The sequence below is a fragment of the Rhizopus delemar genome, genomic scaffold, assembly GCF_000149305.1.
Source record: "Rhizopus delemar RA 99-880 supercont3.1 genomic scaffold, whole genome shotgun sequence".
Taxonomy (NCBI): Eukaryota; Fungi; Mucoromycota; class Mucoromycetes; order Mucorales; family Rhizopodaceae; genus Rhizopus; species Rhizopus delemar.
Window position 1 is genome coordinate 3,109,535 of NW_027137827.1, and position 22,445 is coordinate 3,131,979.

General features: G+C 33.6%; 4 protein-coding genes across 4 annotated transcripts; 2 read left to right on the top strand and 2 right to left on the bottom strand.

Moving 5' to 3' along the window:
• Window positions 1-5,609: 5,609 nt before the first annotated feature.
• Window positions 5,610-6,442, bottom strand: RO3G_01221 (uncharacterized protein; the record flags this gene model as incomplete). Its single annotated transcript, XM_067655812.1, has 3 exons — window positions 5,610-5,651; window positions 5,794-6,226; window positions 6,294-6,442. 3 exons carry the CDS (start codon window positions 6,440-6,442, stop codon window positions 5,610-5,612), a joined length of 624 nt encoding a protein of 207 aa, XP_067511913.1.
• Window positions 6,443-10,120: 3,678 nt separating this feature from the next.
• On the bottom strand, window positions 10,121-10,644 carry RO3G_01222 (uncharacterized protein; the record flags this gene model as incomplete). The annotated part of the gene is made up of 2 exons (XM_067655813.1): window positions 10,121-10,415; window positions 10,484-10,644. The coding sequence occupies 2 exons, from the start codon at window positions 10,642-10,644 to the stop codon at window positions 10,121-10,123; spliced, it is 456 nt and encodes a 151-aa protein (XP_067511914.1).
• Window positions 10,645-11,277: 633 nt separating this feature from the next.
• On the top strand, window positions 11,278-11,550 carry RO3G_01223 (uncharacterized protein; the record flags this gene model as incomplete). Its single annotated transcript, XM_067655814.1, has 1 exon — window positions 11,278-11,550. One exon carries the CDS (start codon window positions 11,278-11,280, stop codon window positions 11,548-11,550), a length of 273 nt encoding a protein of 90 aa, XP_067511915.1.
• A 6,964-nt stretch (window positions 11,551-18,514) lies between these two features.
• RO3G_01224 (uncharacterized protein) lies at window positions 18,515-19,347 on the top strand (the record flags this gene model as incomplete). The annotated part of the gene is made up of 3 exons (XM_067655815.1): window positions 18,515-18,663; window positions 18,731-19,163; window positions 19,306-19,347. The coding sequence occupies 3 exons, from the start codon at window positions 18,515-18,517 to the stop codon at window positions 19,345-19,347; spliced, it is 624 nt and encodes a 207-aa protein (XP_067511916.1).
• Window positions 19,348-22,445: the final 3,098 nt, after the last annotated feature.

Consider the following 22,445-nt stretch of genomic DNA (forward strand, 5'->3'; position numbering starts at 1 on the left):
CGAAAGCGATATATGCATTGGATATTATGTGCCTAAACGAAGTTTATTTTAAATAGAGTTTTTTTTTGTTTAAACGTTATTCTAAAAAAAGTATTTTATATTCAAAATAACTGTCTTATTGGACATCAATCACAGTAATCATAAAGAGTGATTGTGTCATATACATGTAATTTTGGATGAATTAAAAATAGCTGTTCTATTGCAAATCTTTAACTTTTTTGATTATGCTTATATGAAAAAATGAGGTCTAAAACAAATAGATAAATAAAGAAAAGCCCTATCTCAGCAAAAATGAAGGTGTTTTCTTTTGCAATCTAGCAACGTCTACTCCAACATTGAGGGTATAGTATACGAAGGCTAAGTAAAAGTTAATAAAGAACGATTGATCAAAATGTTGCAAAAAATCAGCTTGTTAGCAGAATACACGTTGTACTGTTATATATAATATATTAATGAACCCTGCTTACCAATTCCAATTACAGATTAAGCTTAGAGTTATGTTTAGAAAAGGATTCTTTCAAATAGAACTTACTATAAAAAGTACAATTATGATTTTAAATATTTTATGCACACTTGAGCAGCTCATGATCTTTGCTTACAAATGAAACGTTATTTTGAACTATTAAATATAAAGTGACATAACTCAAGATAGATATATATCACAACGCTTTATAAAATGATCCTTTTACATTATTTATGTATTCTCGATAGAAAATTTTCATAGGAAAATAATCCAATGCTATACATCCTCATAATCAATTGTTATAGAAAAAGCTGACGTATATAGTCACAACCATGAAAAATCAATCTCGATCCTGTTTTTCAGATATTTATTGTGCATTATATGTAACAAATTTGATATAAGACAAAACACGATATGCCTTTGATTCTAAGCAATACATAAAAGCAAAACTATCGATCCTATTGCAGCTAATATTCTCATTATGATCACATTCAATTATCTGTCTTTCCTATACAGCTATCATCGTATTTCCATAGAGCCATGATGCCATATCATCTTCTTTAGATCTTCTTTGGAAGCAAGCCTGACAACACATCATATTCATCAGGCTGCTGATATTTCACTCATCTTATAAAATAACCAAAGTATACAGTGTGGTCGTGTTGGTAACCATATAACCTTCTCTTTCTTTGTATAATAATAATAGTAGTAGTCGTATTAGCAGCCTTCGCTTCATGTAGTATCCACTTATTGGGATTTCGTTGTTAGAGCAGGCCTGATAATATAGCTTATGAAATTGTCTTTTTTTTTGAAGGAGAATAGAGAGAGAGAGAGAGAGAGAGAATCAATCGTTTACTTGTTCATTGCTTGCAATTATAAAGAGGTTGCTCAAGTGCTCATAACCTACCTTCGACAGCTTTTGTTCTTGGTTACAGAATAAGTTCATAGATGTCAAACAAGAAAAAAAGAACAAGCGACAGGAGATGTATGTGTAAAACACATTATTTGATCATCTTTGTACAACTCGCTATTTCAACATCAACTGTAGACGAATAAATAAACCAAGCACAGGCCCAATCTACATTTCTTCTTTTAAACATGCATCTTTTATTTTATAAAGATACTTTATATAAATTACACAATAACCAAACACTTGTAACTGTCTTTTCTCATTTTTATCATCGCGTGTCACTTACCTCGACTTGACCTTATTCTACACATATTCATCTCCTGAGTATCACTATCCATTGTTGCATAGTCAACTACCAGATGCACTTCTCTCATAGACCTTTCTTTAGCTATTGCTTTTGTTTTTGTTTCGATAGATAAAGAATTGATGCTGTCATGACCTTATTTCCTCTTTAGATCCATTACTTGTCTTCCATTGTCTATAATCATTGCTGTTTCTTTTGTTTTCTTTTTTTTTTCTTTTTATGTATGTACATGTATATTATTCCATATATCTACTAGTATAGGTCATATATCCTATACAATATCACAACTGAAAGCAAAAGTAAAGGATCACATCATAGGATTGACAGTAAGGTTTGTAGTGATGAATACTTGTCCGGCTTTTTTTTTCTCTCCTCTTTCTACTACTACTATTGATACCGTTATTATTGCTTCTGCTTAGACTGTCTATTGTGAAACTATTATGTAGAGAGTGTCCTAACTTTAGAGTGTGGCCCAAGCAACTTTTTTAATTTGGCAGACTTGCATCTCGAGGTAGTAACCTCTCTCTTTTAGCTGATGAAATAGTGTTGTTTATCCTATTGTTATTCTTACTATCACATTATTTTTGGTGCGTTGTTAGCTACAAAGGTATATAAGAAAAAAAGGGGGGAGTTTCTTCTAAAGAGATGTGTCAAATTAAAAGAAGCAGGTTGTAATTACTGACATGCACCTTGAGCTGACGTTTTTTTTTATGTTGAGAAAGAGAGCCAGCTATCTTCTTTTCTTGTTTTGTTGGTATTTACTTCAGAGAATTGTAATGCTGCTTTAACAAGATTCATAGTGTTTACAAATGAAAAGAAAAAGGGAAAGCTTGTTCAAGTAAACAGTGTGCTTATGTAACACATTTTATTTATAACTCTACACACAAGGTCCTTGTGCAACAATAGTGATACCAGAGCAGTTGTTCTCGATACACCCGCTTTAGAATCCGTTTCTCTTTTACCCTTTTCTGAATTTAGTCATCTCGTACATAGCCAGTCTGCAAAGACTTGACCTACTTGCTTACTTTTCCATATATGTTGATGTCTCTTTGTCATCTTTTTAATTACATTTATAATCATTATATAAAAAGAGAGAGAGAGCAAACACATTGTATTCTTTATTTACTTGACATGCAAATAAAAATAAAACAACCTTTTATCCACTACAACATCTATTTGTTACATGCCAAGTACTTTATCTATGCTTATAAGTCAGCAAGTAGGCGATACATTCCCAAGTTCCTTAAAAGGAAGGTGAAAAGGGGAAAGTCGGTGTAAGTATGGTTACACTATATACCTTATTAGTCTTGCTTACGTGCTTGTCTTTAGCTTCTTCACTCATCCCTCCTCATTCTCCATCATTCCTGCAAACATACTTTTTCATAACCAAATACCTTTAGACACATAAAAGGCAAGAAAAGAAAGCAACTAAGCAAAAGAACAGTAGCAGCTACTTTTTCATCTCTTGTCTTCATTTGAATGCAAACTTACCTGAGAAAAATAAAAAAACAAAAGAAGCTTTCTAAAAGAAAAAAAACGTAAAGCAGACAAAGCATACTATCAATATACTGAGTACTTAGCATACATACCAGCTGAATAATATAAAAAATAAAAGACGTGACTCATCACTCATTAGATTCCTTTTGAGAATGCTGATTAAGGAATCTCAACTTTACCACCAGCTTTTTTCTTTTTGTTTTTCTTTTTCTTTACTTTGACAATCATATACTACTTGGTCTTATGTTTATTTTATTACACAACTTGACTTTTCAATTAAAAGAGTAGAGATGGTATTAGAAGAATGCTTAGCAAAACAAGTGGTTTAAAAACAAACAAGTAACTTAGACAAAACAAAAAGTGAAAGGCAAAAGACAAGGACATTATTTAGTAAGTATGTTTTTATTAAAAGTGATTTTTCATTTGTATTTCATATAAAAACAGTTGACATTGTTGGCCATATTTTCAAAATGAAAATATGTTTCCAGGCACCGCCACGTGGAGGCCATGTCTTTAAGCGCCCTTCGCATTCAATTGTTTATACTGTAATGTAATCGACATTGGTGGCTACTCTCCGGGAGGGACCCGCTTCTGCCATTCCCATCAAGTAGTCCTGAACAATGAACACAAGAAACCAGTAAAGAAACAAAACATTTTGTAATTTGGCTCGTCTTTTTATACTTTTTTTTAAAAAAATTATTTGAAAAAAGGTCACTTCTTAACAGTCAAACCAAAGTCACCTGCAGCAAAAGGATTTCATTCGTTCCTTTGGTTACATACGAGTACTAATTCAGTAATTTTCTTTTCTTCATTCCTTGTTTAAAATTAAATATTACTCCCTTGTTCTAAATAGTTCAACAACATAGTCTGTATTAATACTCCTTTCTATTTACTTTAATGCGGCGCTCCTTACAAAAATAAGACAACTTTTAGACTGATAGCTAAAGTCAGGGATCTTATTCGATAAAATTCGTCTGAGATGACTTCGGATTATAGAATTTATAGCTTTTTGTGGACAATATGTTGCAAACAGTTCACTACATTTCACTGTACAAAAAAATCATTCTCCAATAAATATAAATATTGGATATTCACCATATCAACTATACCATACATTCAATTGAAAGCAACTTACCAGCTGTTATAAAAATAGGTTTTTCCTAGAAATAACCTACCATATTTTATTGTAAAAAAATTTTTTAAAGTAAATTTATTAAATATTTTTACAGCGAGATATTTTGGCAAAAAATTACGACTACAAAATTAAGCATGTAGTGTCTTATAATCAACAATACAACGGCGATATTCAAGTTCATGTATCGATGAAAACGAATATTTATCATCACTAATGCATAATATGATTTTGCTGCTCAGTTCATATTCTACACATTCACAGCCTAGAAACGCCAGATTTACACAATACAAAGCTTTATAAGATTTTCTTAGATAAAATGCGGCTTCTTTTATGCCGTTATAACCTATTATGTTTCATTTTACTACTGTTCATGCTGTAAAATGAAGACAGCATATAGAAATTTTATAATTTTTGTGCTCTATAGTAAATTATAAGATTGCTGTCGTAGGGTAATTCCTTTATCACTAAATACTAAAGCAGATATCCATATCAGCTATGATACAAACAGAAAAGAACATATAGTAAAGTAACAAGCCTATTATTTCGTAATTTGTTCATTTTGATCTTGTCAGTGTCTAATTACGTTCTTCTTGACCACAGGATAATACTTTCCTATATTTGCGTGATTTTTGGAACATTGACTGGATGTCATTTGCAACCATATCCACAAATTTCAGGGAATGACAAAAACATACAGGACGAAACCACTATTCATTAACTTGTAAGTTCCTCTTCCAAACATTTTTATTGATAAACAGTCTTGTTTCATACTTGACCAATACTATAGCTCAACCTCTTTCAAGGAATGTGATAATAACAAAAAGAGAAAGCTAGATACACATCAATCGGAGCTAGATTTGTCACCAAGCGATAAAAGAACAGCAGGAGAGAACATAGCATAGAAAGAGCAATGAGGGATGATTCAGTCCGGCTGGTGGATATTGTCGGTTACAAAAAAGATATCATTGACGGTTATAAAAAAAATAAATGGTCAACGGTTAATTAAAGCATAATTGTCGAAAGACAGGATTTAATTTGTCGGTCCATGCAATAGCAAATTGTCAGTCAAATATGAAGAAACCGTCATCAAGAGGAAAAGATGCTGCTAGGTTTAATTCATAGCGCTTAACCATATAGTGTTTTGATTCTCGTAAGTTTTCAGTTGATTTGTAGTTAAAGTTAATAGGTATTTATTCAATGGAATGCTTAGGATGGAGTTCGTTTAAAGCAATTTATAATTTGACGTTTAGAATGAAGACACAAGCCATAAGGATCACTACAGCAAACATCATTGCATGTATCACCGATTGTTGAAGCAGAAGCGGCAGGCAAGCTTGGGAGGCTAGGAAAATGGAGTGCATTAACAGCTTCCTGTTTAATCATTGCTTCGTGTATGTGCCTTGATTGGTCGATGAGGAAAGACTAAATTGTGATAGAAAAATAAGAGAATACACTAATTACTAATAGAGACATTGTTGATTTACCCTCATTTGAAACAGCGCACTTAGTGTTTGTTCCAAACCCCCAAGTTGATCTATATTGTATGGGATTGCCAACTTTGCAACTGGCTTAGCAATATAGAATTGCTCTTCGGTTTTTTTGATCATATACAGGCAGCCAAAGCTGCCAACAAAATCCATGACCATGACAGATGTATTGATCTTGTATTTTGCAATTATCTGCTGGATAATGCAGGCATTAGTCCTCAGATTTTTGCATTGTTGTTTTAGAACAACATCTTTGCTGGCTATGGTCTTCTTGAACTCATTAGAGGAAATCTCTACTCGTTGCTTTTTGTGTTTTATGCCAAGCATAAGGTCAATTCTTCGGCCGAAAGAATGGGACTGCTCCCCTAACCCAAATATTGATCTATTCAGATCAATTGACGCTTTCGTGGCCTCACTGGTACTCTCGCCACTACAAATATAATCATAGATTCATTAATCATCTGTTTGTTTGACCTCATTTGCTTTTATCTACTTACTCAATCAGTTTGATATTCGAAGAATCGAGCAATATATCTAATAATGCAGCGAATCTTCGATAAACAGTTGTTTCTGATTCATCTTGATTTGAGGACCAGCGGGCCAAATTCCTCACACTATCAAAGGTAGATACTGCATTTTTAGACATACATGTATTGTACTTTTCCTCTTTTGACTTGCATTTGCTCCACAATCAAAAACTTGGCGTATTGTTGTTCTCCGTTTTGTTTGCTTTTGGAGAGTAAATATTTTTGCTCATCAATGAACTCCAAGATCTCATCTCTATCTGGCAAAGCTAATAGGCGATTCAGTATATTTTTGGAATTGCCGTTTAATCCAGGATATATGTCAATATCCATGCTTTTTTGTTCATCCAAATACATCCCCATTGTGCTTCGGTAAATAGTTTCTGATATATATCCACCATTTTTATATCCAAGAGGTTAATAATACCAGAAAGAGATAACCTACAGTGAATAGAGAATAAGTTTCTATCTACAATAAAATTGTGAGCTCTATCTTACATTGTTATCAACGACTCTTCTGAATTGATAGTCTCTTGATTTAGATACTTTACACCCAAAGAAACCAGTGATGTCATTATATTAACTGGCGCGTTGGCCATAAGCTGGTTTAATGAAACTAGTTCTTCATCTTTGAGTGTATCTCCGTTCAACTAAGAAGCAAAAGGATGGTTATAATTCAGGAAACATGTATCATGATATATTTTCCTAACCTCTTGATGTATGCTAAACTGTTGTAAAATTCGCTTGAAAAGTGCCGTTTTAAATCTGGTAATATTCGAGTAAAATTTCAGATAGTAAGCGAATATTACCGACTTATTCTCCAATTATTTGCAGTGACTGTATGATCACAAAGTATCTCTTGATGCTTCTTCATATTCAATTCCATACAAAATAATGAGTAGATAAAGGACAAGGTAAGTCTCTTTGATTTGATATCATCTGGACAAAAGTCATCATTTTATTCCATTCCTTCTTCTTTATTGTACTTGACTGTGATCATGCTATGGAAGATAAAAAAAAAACGTTGATTACTTCTAGTAATGATGTGACATATGAAATGCATTTGACTTACATTTCATAAAAGACTGTAGCATCATCTTTATGCAATACTGAATCCTAGGTTATTAGTTCTGGCTAAATAGAACAATATTATGCTTTTCGGAAGCATTGTGTTTCTAAATCTTTTCATATGCTTCCTTGTCAACTGAGAATGATGACTAGGTCAAAGTAGAATGATCATGTAAAACCCTAGGACTTGTACTTCATTGGTTCTATAGACGAATTGACTAATTTAGTAGGACAACAGGTTTTATCACGTAATTACTTACAGGTTATGTTTCAATATTACGACGATGGAGAGTAAGAAATGACTGAAGATGCCGGCCTCTTTTAGATTTTGACTGATGAATGATACAATAAAAGCATAAAGAGTGAGAGAAAGACAGATTCCCATGGTCAAAAATGTAACAGACAGACGATTTTGCAGGAATTGCTTTTGTTAATTTCTCATCATCGCGTCATGCCAACACAGAGTAAACTTTGATAAGAGCAAAAAATGTATAAAAAGGAACCAGATTCGATATCTTTTTCTTTCTTTATCAATCACAACAACACAGTAGATCAGCATCATAGTAGATCAGCATCATAGTAGACCAGCATCATAGTAGACCAGCAACACTGAGAGAGTTACCAGTTCAGCAGGGGTTCTTCGATTTATTGCTTTACGCTTTATCTGATTCTCCCCTTTCTGGAAAAAGAACGTAGAAGGGCACCTATTCGACATGGCCTCCACGTGGCGGTGCCTGGAAACATGTCTTTACTATAAAGGCATGGCTAACAATGTCGACTTTAGTACTTGTACTTTTATATATATCCTATACAATAAAATTCTTCTTTGTCCTTTTTTTTCTCTCTCTCTCTCTCCTTGTATCTTTCTCTGTTTCTCATGTTAATTACATTGCTTATTATATTCTTTGGCTTCTTTCATGTCTTCAAACAAGTCCATTAGCTTCATGTACAACGATCATCATCCTTAATGTACAAAGGAAGAGAGCTGAAATAGCTTTGTATAACACCATAGTATGATCATAGCAGTTGATCTAAAGTATACTTTGCTATTCTTTTTTGATTGAGCTTTCATTGTTCATTCACCATTACTCCATTTTTCATTTATTATTCGTTCATTATTCATTCAATTATTTGCTTATTACTTGTTGTAACAATAATGTTGTCAGCAGAGAGAGAGAGAGAGAGAGAGAGAGAGAGAGAGAGAGAAGGTGTTTTTGTGAGTGTGTAAAAAAAATACCAATTAATATTCTGTACTGATGAACGGCAAGCATTCAAATAAATCATAAAAGAAGCTCCCTTGGTCACTTAGATATATTAGTAAAGTAACAGTATATGTTGTCAGATTGACTTACATCATGTAGTTCATTTCTTTCTAGATTGACCCTTCTGCTTAATTTTTTCCTTCACATGAAGTAGATCTGGACGACATTAGGTCAAGCAATTCCGCTTTGCAATACAAAAGTATGTATATGACAAGTACTTACGAAGCGAATAGAAATGAAAGAGAGAGAGAGAAAGGGAAAGAGAGAGAAAAAGGAAAGAAGAAAAAAGAGAGAACAAAGAAATAGGGATCGACAACAATGTACCTTAGTTGATTTCATTGTCCGTCAATGACAGATAAGATCACGTGAATGGTACTGATCTTATCGGACATTCATTTATCCATGACCGTACTTGACCTTGTTTCCATTTATGAGTATTCTTATTTTCCTCTCTCCCTCATTTTACAAATATAAACCCTTGTTCGCTATTTTATTGTATTCTATTATGTTCTATTATATTATACTGTATTATGGTTCGCTGACTACAGGTTATGAGGAAAAGGGTCTTTAGAATACAATGGATGAAAATAAGAATACTCATAAATGGAAACAAGGTCAATTATGGTCATGGATAAACGAATGTCCGATAAGATCAGTACCATTCACGTGATCTTATCTGCCATTGACGGACAATGAAATCAACTAAGGTACATTGTTGTCGATCCCTATTTCTTTGTTCTCTCTTTTTTCTTCTTTCCTTTCTTCTTCTTTTCTCTTTTACTTATCATCAAAAGCTTTGCTTATGCTCAGTAACTCCAAAGTACAAGATTCTCAATTACTTCTTTTGCCGCTTTTGGGATCTATGGATTCTAATGAAGTCTACAAATCTTTCAAGTAATCATAACAACATTATGACTTTGGTTAACTTGACAACTTTTATTTTAGATACCTTCAGTCCTTATCAACTGTATATTCTATTCTCAATAAAAAGAAAGAAAGAAAGTCATTGCTTCAGTCGAATGTGAAGATTAGGTTAATTCTCGAAATGTGTTTAGATCTGTAACTAACTGCACCTGTAAAAAGTCAATAAAATTTGATCCACTGTGTTATAACCTTATGTCGATAGGAATTGAATGAGCTCAAATTGGGTTTATATGTGTCAAGTACCAATGATATGGACACTATGCTCATAAAAGAGTAAGCAGCACAAGAAGTTGACAATCACTGTTGTGCCATTGTGCCATTGATTCATAGCGTATAACATGGATATAGAAGGTATTGTGGTTTATATGCAGCAGCATTTTTATAATGATATCCATAGCAATAGATAGGTTATGGAAAGGCAATGTGTTTCAAATGGATACATATTAAGGTATGAGCAATGATAAATAATTATAATTTTTTATTAACAAAACTAATCTATGACTAGATTAGTTTTCAGGGTATCTAAAGGAATGGAATGGATGGAAGCTATTGGTAGCGGCAACCACGCTTAAAACATCTGCGCTTCTTCACCAAGCAAGCACCAGAACCTTCTTCTTTTTCTTCCTCCTCATCTTCTCTTTGCTTGCGCTTCTTGCTTCCTTGCGCCTCCTTCTCTTTCTTTCCTTCTTCTTGCTTGCGCTTCTTCTTTTCTTCAAGCAGGCGCGCTCCTTCATCCAGCCTTCTTGCCAACGCCTGCTTTTCCTCCTTGCTCATCCTTTGTGGCTTAGGACGAAGCAAGTACTCCAACCGATCCACCTCATCCACACACTTGCTCTTTAATCTATGAATATAAATAGATATTGGTAAGATAATCTTATTAACGTTTATACACCAAAAAGTTAAACTTACCGGTTGCTCAGGGCGATCAAACGCAAAGAAACAGTATCCTTGATGCGACCGCCATCCAATTCACTGACCACAGGACGGCTGTTGAAGCCACCCAATTTTTTCTTGGTTAAACGAAGCACTCCATTTATTGCTTGCAGTTTGCGAGTTAATTTTTTTGTCATGTTTATAGAATGATTGCTTTTGAAAGATGAAAAAGAAAAAAGCATAGTTGGAGTATACTTTTTACGTTTACGTCGTGCAACCAAAACACCAATCAAAAAACGCCAAACTTCAAAAGTTGGATATAAGGTTTGATGCTCCCTTTTATGGCAATGATGGATAAAGAGTTCATCAGTTTTGAGTGTGTTATGCAGATTTGGATAATCTATTTGTATGTGGATATTATCTCATAAATTTATGATAGGTGAATTACATGACCGGTCATTATCACAAAAAAAGAAGTACATTGCTGACTTTTATCGGGCATGAATCTTGGAGATGAATGTGCTCTTTAAAGTACCCCTGACCACAATATTGAATAGTAACGATGAGCATATAAAATCAATTTACAATGGGACTAGATCTTTAGAAGTCAACAACAGTTGAATTATAGCATTGCAACATTAAAATAATGTAAGTTTGTTACTACATCATTACCTTCAGGTCTTGTTTAAATCGGCGATCTATAAAAATAGTTTTATATTGCTTTGGTTCTTATGAAAATGTCCTGTACAGTTATAAATTGGGTGTAGAAAGCAAAGTATAAAAAGAAAGCAGATTGCTCTCAATTACTTTTTTTTTCACTATACATTAAAATGAATAATCCTAATCGAGAAGATTCTGCTGTCCCCGCGTTTACTATGGGCCACAACGCACAGTACATTCGCGAAGGTGAGGTGCTTTTGGTGTGTTTTGTGGATGTGTTTGACGTTGTGATCTACCCGTCAGGTGATCACATTGTTCCCGTCTGGAGTGGTCTTGGCAGTGATGCTGTTCCGTCGGCAAGCGATGAAGCCGACGAGGATGATCAAGTGGCTCCTCTCTGGTTGCTGGCAACGGATCCTGAAGATGATCAGGCTGTGCCTTAGGGCTTTTTTTGTTTTTTTTTTTTATTTTTAATAAAAAATGAAATTGTAAATACTTTATTCTGACACTTAAGACTCATTTTTTTATCCTACTCTAATATAGTTCTTTAAATCACAATAATCTGTTCTTTGCAGTTTGAGATAAGCTATAGGCTAATAAGCGTTACTATGGTGATGTCAAAGAAATCCTTCAAGTTCAATAATGATTAGAATGACATACGATTTTGTTGCCATAGGACATTTCTTTATTTCTTCTTCCGGTACAGCTGTAGCATGTTATTTCGCTTTTATTATTTATTATTTGCATGACACAAAGATGGTGGAGTATAAAAAAATGTGTTTACGGCATTTTCGAACGAAAAATAGTGTTTATGTTTTGAGAACGTTTCAAGATACAGACTACATGAAACATAACATGTTGATGACTATAGTTATTCTTTTTTTTTGGTATCTAATATCTTGCTTAGTGATAATTGTTTAACGGAAAGGAAAAAAGGAAAAAAAAAAGCAAGGTAATTTGTTATTGAATCTGTTCCAGTTACAAATTTAAATTTATTGATGTTCTTGTCCTATCACAATGAAATATAAGAAAACAAATACACTATATCAACCTTTCGAATGTCTGTGGAAAGTGATATTAATAACTTTCTGATATAAATATAAAGCTTGAATTTATTTTTTTAATTTTTCATATTTCGATATTGGTTAGTTACAAAATAATAATTTCCTGTTTCGGCCACATTATCGTTAAAACAAATACGATAACAGCCTATTAATTTGATTTAAAGCCTTTAAAACGTCTTTTGTAGGCCATCATTTGCAATTGAAACAAAGAGAGAGAAAGAGAATAAATTAACTGATGGTTTTTATTTCATTAATGTACATTGTGCTTTGTAAGGAATGGGCATCAGAACATCAATTCAAAAATGTAATTACAAGCGTTTTTCATGAAATAAAAAAATATCTCACACGAAAAGTAAACATAAATAAAAAATATCCTTTTATTCCCCCTTTCTTTTTTTTTCTTTCTTTTTTTTTTCTTTCTTTTTTTTTTCTTTCTTCATTCCTTTCCTTGGTATTCATCCTATCTTGCAAAAAACTGGGTAAAAACAATCGTGTATCTCTCATAAACATTATTACAGTCTATTAGATAGGGATTCCGTCGTTTGTCTCCCTCCCATCTGTCCGGGGGTGCGGGGGTCTCTTTCTGACGTTAAACGGGATAAAGAAAGGAGATAGGAATGACAGTACCTCCACGCGGTTATCTCTGGGCAACGTATTTCTTTCTCTAAGGATGAAATGCGGCTAAACCTGTCATGAAAGGGTAAGATAAAGATACGATCATTATTGTTATTACTTTGATTATAAATAAATAAAAGCCTCTTGTTTTATTACCATTATTATTGTTATCGAATTGAAAATAAACCTCTCTTCTTTCTTATCTTATGACTCTTCATAAGCGCGTCATCTTTACACTTTCTATATGTTCTGTCGACGATAAAAGATGGTTTTTTGGATGGTCAAGTAGATTGGCAAGGTTGACTAGTTAATTTCGAAAGCTAATGCTAATAATAGTTAAACAGATTGTAATCTCAAAGTGGACAACAAAGTGAACTCAATGCTCTGCTGACGCCTCTTTCCATTAATTATTATGTTATATAATAATATTATGTTGCTTGGTTGGCCACTTTTTTTATTTATTTTTTTTTTTACGAATTCCTGTTGATCATCTCTCAAAGCATTCCAACCAAACGACCCTGTCAGTTTACCATAATAACCATAGCTTTGCCTCTTTTATACTGTTATGTTATCATTTGAGTCACTACAATGACAATAAGATACGTGTATCATCTATTAGCATGTAAAATAGAGGAGCTTTGGCATGACTGATAGGGCATTCCTAGGGCTGGTAACAAAAAAGGAAGGTGTGCGCTCAGGGACGGAGATAAAGTTGGCACAGGGCCTTGAGCAGGGTTCCTTTTTTGTCTTTTTTTTTTTTCTTTCTTTTTCTTTTTCTTAGTTCAGTTACTATACAATCGGCAGTACGACATTAAGTGAAATAAACAAAAGTGGAAATGGTATCGAGAAAGAAGAAATAGAAAGAATAAGAGGTCAAAATGAAAAGGAATGCAACTTTAGATTACCCGATTAATCTAGGAAAGAATGAAACAAAAAAAAAAGCGAGTCAAACAAACAGCTTTACAACCTCCAGCTTTAGTAAACTAATAAAAGAAGAAAAGAAATGAACGAGAACCACATGAACATATGATATTTCTAGATTCACTATGCTCTCTATTCCATCCAGTATACAATATGGAATGTAAAATGACACTTGTGCATAGTAGGATACAGCAATATCAATCATTCCATGACCCAACTACCTTATTTGATGATTACAAAGGAATAGATAAAGGAACAGAAAAAGGAACAGAAAAAGGAAAAGCAATGATTATAGACAATGGAAGACAAGTAATGGATCTAAAGAGGAAATAAGATCATAGCAACATCAATTCTTTATCTATCGAAACAAAAACAAAAGCAATAGCTAAAGGAAGGTCTATAAGAGAAGTGTATCTGGTAGTTGACTATGCAACAATGGATAGTGATACTCAAGAGATGAATATGTGTAGAATAGGGTCAAGTCGAGGTAAGTGACACAAGATGACAAAAGTGGGAAAAGACAGCTGCAAGTGTTTGGTTATTGTATGTACATGGCTTGATACAAGACGATGCTTTAAACAAATGATCTACCAATAAATAAATAAAAGAGAAGGAAAGAGGAAGGGAAAGAGAGAAAGGGACTTTGTGTCTACCTGATTACCTTTGATGTTGAGATGATGGAGTTGCACAAAGATGGCTTAGTAATACGTCTGTATTTGCTCCTTTTTCCTTTTTCTTTTCTCTTTTTCTTCTTCTTCTTTACCTTTCGTGTTTATCCCGTGTCTTTTTACACAAGCAAAAAGCTTACTTTACAGCTAAAGACATAAACAGCCAAATGTAGTCATAGACATTTCTAAAGGATCTTTTCTCTAATAATCTATCAACAGTTGAAAACAAGCAAACAATCGACGAAAGCAAGTCTATGAAGGATGTTACCGGACCTATTCTTCCTATAGGAAAAGCAGTTTAGAATAGCTCAACAAACAGACTCGAAACTATATATCAAGCAGAGAGGAATGAGAAGGAAAAAAAGGAAGAAGGGCGATAGAAAAGCCTTAGTTCAGGAATACAGACACTTGTCTACTGAAATCACCACATAATTTGAAGTAAACAAAAAGCAAGAAGTAGAGATAGAAATGGAAGTATAGTGAACAGAGAGATAGCAGTAGTCAACACTTTAAGTAAAATGCAACCTCGGTCAGCAAAAGTAGGGAATGAGATAATGATCAATAGAAAGGAGATGATGTATAGCTTAGAGTATCAATAGTCGTGGACCACAGATAGAATTCTGTATGCTTCTGAAGCCAAATGAATTAAAAGACAAACCATCGAAGCAAGAGAGAGCAGAGACAAGAAAACAAGAGCAAGAAGACAGCAAAGGAATAGTTTATTTAGAAGAAAGGGGAGAGAGAGAGAGAGAGAGGACTGTGCTTGTGAGAGTGATTGTGTGATAGATCAACCATGGGTATATATGTATGCATGGATCTAGTCAAGACCTACTTGCTATGACAATATTATGAAAGTAGGAGAGATACAAGACTATGAGTACCTGATTTCACCATGACAACCAGCTACTTACAAGTCACCATCAATGTTGATCATCCAATAGCAAGTTTACATGACAAGATAGGTACGATACAGTAATAGACAACAATCATCGTGTAGAGCTTATCCTCTATTGCCTATGATGACCATAACGATGCTGTACATGCTTATTATTCATATATATCAAACAAGGTAAGAAGTAATGGAACAAGTAATAGGACAGTGAGATCAGTCACTATGAGACTGTTCAGTGACAACCTTAAGGTCCTATACTTGATCAATCTATATCTTTTTTAATAAATCCCCCATTTACAAAGACATTCCTTGTATTATTTCTCTATGCTATCTCTATATGCGGCTTAGTTGCTTTTCATGTACACAAAAGACTGTTTGAGTGGAGTTTTTATAAGATGCTGTAAAGCTTTATGACTAGTGAACCAAGTATTCCGATGTAAACTAATTAGTCTATAAGAAAAAGTAAAAACACAAACAAAGCCTTGTTCTCTATTCTATTCTATTCTATTATGGTATAGTGACTACAGAATATGAAGAAAAGGGTCTTTATGAATTAAAGAATAATTAAGAAAAGAGGGAAAAAATGAGAGAGAGGAAAATAAGAATACCCATAAATGGAAACAAGGTCAAGTACGGTCATGGATAAACGAATGTCCGATAAGATCAGTACCATTCACGTGATCTTATCTGTCATTGACGGACAATGAAATCAACTAAGGTACATTGTTGTCGATCCCTATTTCTTTGTTCTCTCTTTTTCTTCTTTCTTTTTTTCTTTTTTTCACCTTTCTCTTTCTCTTTCTTTTCTATTCGCTTCGTAAGTACTTGTCATATACATACTTTTGTATTGCAAAGCGGAATTGCTTGACCTAATGTCGTCCAGATCTACTTCATGTGAAGGAAAAAATTAAGCAGAAGGGTCAATCTAGAAAGAAATGAACTACATGATGTAAGTCAATCTGACAACATATACTGTTACTTTACTAATATATCTAAGTGACCAAGGGAGCTTCTTTTATGATTTATTTGAATGCTTGCCGTTCATCAGTACAGAATATTAATTGGTATTTTTTTTACACACTCACAAAAACACCTTCTCTCTCTCTCTCTCTCTCTCTCTCTCTCTCTCTCTCTGCTGACAACATTATTGTTACAACAAGTAATAAGCAAATAATTGAATGAATAATGAACGAATAATAAATGAAAAATGGAGTAATGGTGAATGAACAATGAAAGCTCAATCAAAAAAGAATAGCAAAGTATACTTTAGATCAACTGCTATGATCATACTATGGTGTTATACAAAGCTATTTCAGCTCTCTTCCTTTGTACATTAAGGATGATGATCGTTGTACATGAAGCTAATGGACTTGTTTGAAGACATGAAAGAAGCCAAAGAATATAATAAGCAATGTAATTAACATGAGAAACAGAGAAAGATACAAGGAGAGAGAGAGAGAGAAAAAAAAGGACAAAGAAGAATTTTATTGTATAGGATATATATAAAAGTACAAGTACTAAAGTCGACATTGTTAGCCATGCCTTTATAGTAAAGACATGTTTCCAGGCACCGCCACGTGGAGGCCATGTCGAATAGGTGCCCTTCTACGTTCTTTTTCCAGAAAGGGGAGAATCAGATAAAGCGTAAAGCAATAAATCGAAGAACCCCTGCTGAACTGGTAACTCTCTCAGTGTTGCTGGTCTACTATGATGCTGGTCTACTATGATGCTGATCTACTATGATGCTGATCTACTGTGTTGTTGTGATTGATAAAGAAAGAAAAAGATATCGAATCTGGTTCCTTTTTATACATTTTTTGCTCTTATCAAAGTTTACTCTGTGTTGGCATGACGCGATGATGAGAAATTAACAAAAGCAATTCCTGCAAAATCGTCTGTCTGTTACATTTTTGACCATGGGAATCTGTCTTTCTCTCACTCTTTATGCTTTTATTGTATCATTCATCAGTCAAAATCTAAAAGAGGCCGGCATCTTCAGTCATTTCTTACTCTCCATCGTCGTAATATTGAAACATAACCTGTAAGTAATTACGTGATAAAACCTGTTGTCCTACTAAATTAGTCAATTCGTCTATAGAACCAATGAAGTACAAGTCCTAGGGTTTTACATGATCATTCTACTTTGACCTAGTCATCATTCTCAGTTGACAAGGAAGCATATGAAAAGATTTAGAAACACAATGCTTCCGAAAAGCATAATATTGTTCTATTTAGCCAGAACTAATAACCTAGGATTCAGTATTGCATAAAGATGATGCTACAGTCTTTTATGAAATGTAAGTCAAATGCATTTCATATGTCACATCATTACTAGAAGTAATCAACGTTTTTTTTTTATCTTCCATAGCATGATCACAGTCAAGTACAATAAAGAAGAAGGAATGGAATAAAATGATGACTTTTGTCCAGATGATATCAAATCAAAGAGACTTACCTTGTCCTTTATCTACTCATTATTTTGTATGGAATTGAATATGAAGAAGCATCAAGAGATACTTTGTGATCATACAGTCACTGCAAATAATTGGAGAATAAGTCGGTAATATTCGCTTACTATCTGAAATTTTACTCGAATATTACCAGATTTAAAACGGCACTTTTCAAGCGAATTTTACAACAGTTTAGCATACATCAAGAGGTTAGGAAAATATATCATGATACATGTTTCCTGAATTATAACCATCCTTTTGCTTCTTAGTTGAACGGAGATACACTCAAAGATGAAGAACTAGTTTCATTAAACCAGCTTATGGCCAACGCGCCAGTTAATATAATGACATCACTGGTTTCTTTGGGTGTAAAGTATCTAAATCAAGAGACTATCAATTCAGAAGAGTCGTTGATAACAATGTAAGATAGAGCTCACAATTTTATTGTAGATAGAAACTTATTCTCTATTCACTGTAGGTTATCTCTTTCTGGTATTATTAACCTCTTGGATATAAAAATGGTGGATATATATCAGAAACTATTTACCGAAGCACAATGGGGATGTATTTGGATGAACAAAAAAGCATGGATATTGACATATATCCTGGATTAAACGGCAATTCCAAAAATATACTGAATCGCCTATTAGCTTTGCCAGATAGAGATGAGATCTTGGAGTTCATTGATGAGCAAAAATATTTACTCTCCAAAAGCAAACAAAACGGAGAACAACAATACGCCAAGTTTTTGATTGTGGAGCAAATGCAAGTCAAAAGAGGAAAAGTACAATACATGTATGTCTAAAAATGCAGTATCTACCTTTGATAGTGTGAGGAATTTGGCCCGCTGGTCCTCAAATCAAGATGAATCAGAAACAACTGTTTATCGAAGATTCGCTGCATTATTAGATATATTGCTCGATTCTTCGAATATCAAACTGATTGAGTAAGTAGATAAAAGCAAATGAGGTCAAACAAACAGATGATTAATGAATCTATGATTATATTTGTAGTGGCGAGAGTACCAGTGAGGCCACGAAAGCGTCAATTGATCTGAATAGATCAATATTTGGGTTAGGGGAGCAGTCCCATTCTTTCGGCCGAAGAATTGACCTTATGCTTGGCATAAAACACAAAAAGCAACGAGTAGAGATTTCCTCTAATGAGTTCAAGAAGACCATAGCCAGCAAAGATGTTGTTCTAAAACAACAATGCAAAAATCTGAGGACTAATGCCTGCATTATCCAGCAGATAATTGCAAAATACAAGATCAATACATCTGTCATGGTCATGGATTTTGTTGGCAGCTTTGGCTGCCTGTATATGATCAAAAAAACCGAAGAGCAATTCTATATTGCTAAGCCAGTTGCAAAGTTGGCAATCCCATACAATATAGATCAACTTGGGGGTTTGGAACAAACACTAAGTGCGCTGTTTCAAATGAGGGTAAATCAACAATGTCTCTATTAGTAATTAGTGTATTCTCTTATTTTTCTATCACAATTTAGTCTTTCCTCATCGACCAATCAAGGCACATACACGAAGCAATGATTAAACAGGAAGCTGTTAATGCACTCCATTTTCCTAGCCTCCCAAGCTTGCCTGCCGCTTCTGCTTCAACAATCGGTGATACATGCAATGATGTTTGCTGTAGTGATCCTTATGGCTTGTGTCTTCATTCTAAACGTCAAATTATAAATTGCTTTAAACGAACTCCATCCTAAGCATTCCATTGAATAAATACCTATTAACTTTAACTACAAATCAACTGAAAACTTACGAGAATCAAAACACTATATGGTTAAGCGCTATGAATTAAACCTAGCAGCATCTTTTCCTCTTGATGACGGTTTCTTCATATTTGACTGACAATTTGCTATTGCATGGACCGACAAATTAAATCCTGTCTTTCGACAATTATGCTTTAATTAACCGTTGACCATTTATTTTTTTTATAACCGTCAATGATATCTTTTTTGTAACCGACAATATCCACCAGCCGGACTGAATCATCCCTCATTGCTCTTTCTATGCTATGTTCTCTCCTGCTGTTCTTTTATCGCTTGGTGACAAATCTAGCTCCGATTGATGTGTATCTAGCTTTCTCTTTTTGTTATTATCACATTCCTTGAAAGAGGTTGAGCTATAGTATTGGTCAAGTATGAAACAAGACTGTTTATCAATAAAAATGTTTGGAAGAGGAACTTACAAGTTAATGAATAGTGGTTTCGTCCTGTATGTTTTTGTCATTCCCTGAAATTTGTGGATATGGTTGCAAATGACATCCAGTCAATGTTCCAAAAATCACGCAAATATAGGAAAGTATTATCCTGTGGTCAAGAAGAACGTAATTAGACACTGACAAGATCAAAATGAACAAATTACGAAATAATAGGCTTGTTACTTTACTATATGTTCTTTTCTGTTTGTATCATAGCTGATATGGATATCTGCTTTAGTATTTAGTGATAAAGGAATTACCCTACGACAGCAATCTTATAATTTACTATAGAGCACAAAAATTATAAAATTTCTATATGCTGTCTTCATTTTACAGCATGAACAGTAGTAAAATGAAACATAATAGGTTATAACGGCATAAAAGAAGCCGCATTTTATCTAAGAAAATCTTATAAAGCTTTGTATTGTGTAAATCTGGCGTTTCTAGGCTGTGAATGTGTAGAATATGAACTGAGCAGCAAAATCATATTATGCATTAGTGATGATAAATATTCGTTTTCATCGATACATGAACTTGAATATCGCCGTTGTATTGTTGATTATAAGACACTACATGCTTAATTTTGTAGTCGTAATTTTTTGCCAAAATATCTCGCTGTAAAAATATTTAATAAATTTACTTTAAAAAATTTTTTTACAATAAAATATGGTAGGTTATTTCTAGGAAAAACCTATTTTTATAACAGCTGGTAAGTTGCTTTCAATTGAATGTATGGTATAGTTGATATGGTGAATATCCAATATTTATATTTATTGGAGAATGATTTTTTTGTACAGTGAAATGTAGTGAACTGTTTGCAACATATTGTCCACAAAAAGCTATAAATTCTATAATCCGAAGTCATCTCAGACGAATTTTATCGAATAAGATCCCTGACTTTAGCTATCAGTCTAAAAGTTGTCTTATTTTTGTAAGGAGCGCCGCATTAAAGTAAATAGAAAGGAGTATTAATACAGACTATGTTGTTGAACTATTTAGAACAAGGGAGTAATATTTAATTTTAAACAAGGAATGAAGAAAAGAAAATTACTGAATTAGTACTCGTATGTAACCAAAGGAACGAATGAAATCCTTTTGCTGCAGGTGACTTTGGTTTGACTGTTAAGAAGTGACCTTTTTTCAAATAATTTTTTTAAAAAAAAGTATAAAAAGACGAGCCAAATTACAAAATGTTTTGTTTCTTTACTGGTTTCTTGTGTTCATTGTTCAGGACTACTTGATGGGAATGGCAGAAGCGGGTCCCTCCCGGAGAGTAGCCACCAATGTCGATTACATTACAGTATAAACAATTGAATGCGAAGGGCGCTTAAAGACATGGCCTCCACGTGGCGGTGCCTGGAAACATATTTTCATTTTGAAAATATGGCCAACAATGTCAACTGTTTTTATATGAAATACAAATGAAAAATCACTTTTAATAAAAACATACTTACTAAATAATGTCCTTGTCTTTTGCCTTTCACTTTTTGTTTTGTCTAAGTTACTTGTTTGTTTTTAAACCACTTGTTTTGCTAAGCATTCTTCTAATACCATCTCTACTCTTTTAATTGAAAAGTCAAGTTGTGTAATAAAATAAACATAAGACCAAGTAGTATATGATTGTCAAAGTAAAGAAAAAGAAAAACAAAAAGAAAAAAGCTGGTGGTAAAGTTGAGATTCCTTAATCAGCATTCTCAAAAGGAATCTAATGAGTGATGAGTCACGTCTTTTATTTTTTATATTATTCAGCTGGTATGTATGCTAAGTACTCAGTATATTGATAGTATGCTTTGTCTGCTTTACGTTTTTTTTCTTTTAGAAAGCTTCTTTTGTTTTTTTATTTTTCTCAGGTAAGTTTGCATTCAAATGAAGACAAGAGATGAAAAAGTAGCTGCTACTGTTCTTTTGCTTAGTTGCTTTCTTTTCTTGCCTTTTATGTGTCTAAAGGTATTTGGTTATGAAAAAGTATGTTTGCAGGAATGATGGAGAATGAGGAGGGATGAGTGAAGAAGCTAAAGACAAGCACGTAAGCAAGACTAATAAGGTATATAGTGTAACCATACTTACACCGACTTTCCCCTTTTCACCTTCCTTTTAAGGAACTTGGGAATGTATCGCCTACTTGCTGACTTATAAGCATAGATAAAGTACTTGGCATGTAACAAATAGATGTTGTAGTGGATAAAAGGTTGTTTTATTTTTATTTGCATGTCAAGTAAATAAAGAATACAATGTGTTTGCTCTCTCTCTCTTTTTATATAATGATTATAAATGTAATTAAAAAGATGACAAAGAGACATCAACATATATGGAAAAGTAAGCAAGTAGGTCAAGTCTTTGCAGACTGGCTATGTACGAGATGACTAAATTCAGAAAAGGGTAAAAGAGAAACGGATTCTAAAGCGGGTGTATCGAGAACAACTGCTCTGGTATCACTATTGTTGCACAAGGACCTTGTGTGTAGAGTTATAAATAAAATGTGTTACATAAGCACACAGTTTACTTGA